We start from the raw sequence: 1,473 nt of genomic DNA on the forward strand, positions 1-1,473 counted from the left end.
GCATTACTTGAATGAGAAGGTCCGCTCTCCGTCCCCTGACTTACTGGTGAGAGGCAGGGCCCTTGAGTCCTGACAGTTTTACAGCCCCCAGCTCTGGCTCCTTCCACAGTTGCTCAGTTTCCCAGAGAGGTGTCAGCAGCATTTTGGTAACAAAAAGATCTTCTGAAGTGTTTTTAAAGTCCACAGCAAAAAAATTTATTTTTATCAAAGCAGTAATTAAAAAAAAATTTTTTTAATGTTTTATTTATTTCTGAGAGAGAGAGAGAGCAGGGGAGGGTCAGAAAGAGAGGGAGACAGAATCTGAAGCAGGCTCCAGGCTCTGAGCTGTCAGCACAGAGCCCGGCGCGGCGCTCGAACCCACGAACCATGAGATCATGACCTGAGCCGAAGTCAGACGCTTAACCGACTGAGCCACCCAGGCGCCCCTCAAAGCAGTAATTTTTAGCCAGCATCTAGACTTCTCCAGGGCTACATGCATGGATAATACTGTTTTACCTCAGTAGTTGAAAAGTAGTGGTGGCCACCATGGGCAAACACTGTGAAGGCTATTGCTGCCAATAGTCATAGATCTTAATTACATAGTCTCTCTATATAATAATTATATAATGGTAGATAACATATATTAAGTTATAATCACATGGCAATCATGTTAATGTTCTTAACATAAATATTCTTAGGGTATGTATCTTAACAATGATTCTGAATACTACCTCACTCTCGCTGAGTCATCTCGGACTTACCAGGTTGAGAAAGAAACTGCAGCTCTCTTGTTTTCCTCCTCTTTCTCAGTTCCCTGAGATGAACGAGGTCTGCCAGGAGGATGAAAGGAACGGCAGCATCTTGATCCCCTTTGTCATCCAGAACCTGGGCCTCCTGACCGGTTTCACCATCATGCTGGTCCTCACTATGTATTCAGGGCAGATCCAGATCGGGTAGGGCCCTGCCAGGAGCCGGCGGGATTGGAAGTTGGCCCGTGGCTGCCCAATCCCTGGCCCGAGGACTCGGCAACCACGACGCACCTCAGAAGAGGCAATTGTATTAAAAACTGTGACACGGACTGTATTCCCGCATTCAGATGTCAGCTGTTTTTAAACATGCTCAATCCTAGGAATAAGCTGCCCTGGTAACCAGTCTCTAGGTAGTGCCTCTCTGCCTTTCCTCCCCCTTCTCAGAGTGACCCTGGAACCTGAATGCAGCTTACTTAGCAGACAAGCCTAACTTTTTTCTCCGGTTACCCTGGCCTCTTTCTCTTTGAACCAGCACTGAGAGATTTTTTAATCCTTGTCCTACAATGCAAAAATATAGCCAGTGCTCATGACGTGGTTAGAAATATCAGGAGGTGAATCTGTAGTTTAAGGGCCCGTGAATCTAAATGTGTGTCCTGGACCTCAAGATGACCCATTTTCTAATAAATTCACCTGTTTTTACAGAAAAGGTAGAGGAGACAAGAATCCCTCCTGCTTTTTCAAGGTC

General features: G+C 45.8%; 1 protein-coding gene across 2 annotated transcripts in view; it reads left to right on the top strand.

The window, feature by feature from the left end:
• The window catches only part of SLC39A14 (solute carrier family 39 member 14), a 45,072-nt gene extending 43,599 nt beyond the window's left edge, over positions 1–1,473 (top strand). For both annotated transcript variants that reach the window (XM_077766607.1, XM_077766606.1), the window contains exon 9: positions 790–1,473. In XM_077766607.1, the coding sequence (XP_077622733.1) occupies positions 790–936 (147 nt within the window). In that variant the 3' untranslated portion in view covers positions 937–1,473. The remainder of the gene's footprint in view (positions 1–789) is intronic.

This window comes from Crocuta crocuta, unplaced genomic scaffold, assembly GCF_008692635.1.
Source record: "Crocuta crocuta isolate KB4526 unplaced genomic scaffold, BGI_CrCroc_1.0 scaffold225, whole genome shotgun sequence".
In the NCBI taxonomy this organism is placed as follows: Eukaryota; Metazoa; Chordata; class Mammalia; order Carnivora; family Hyaenidae; genus Crocuta; species Crocuta crocuta.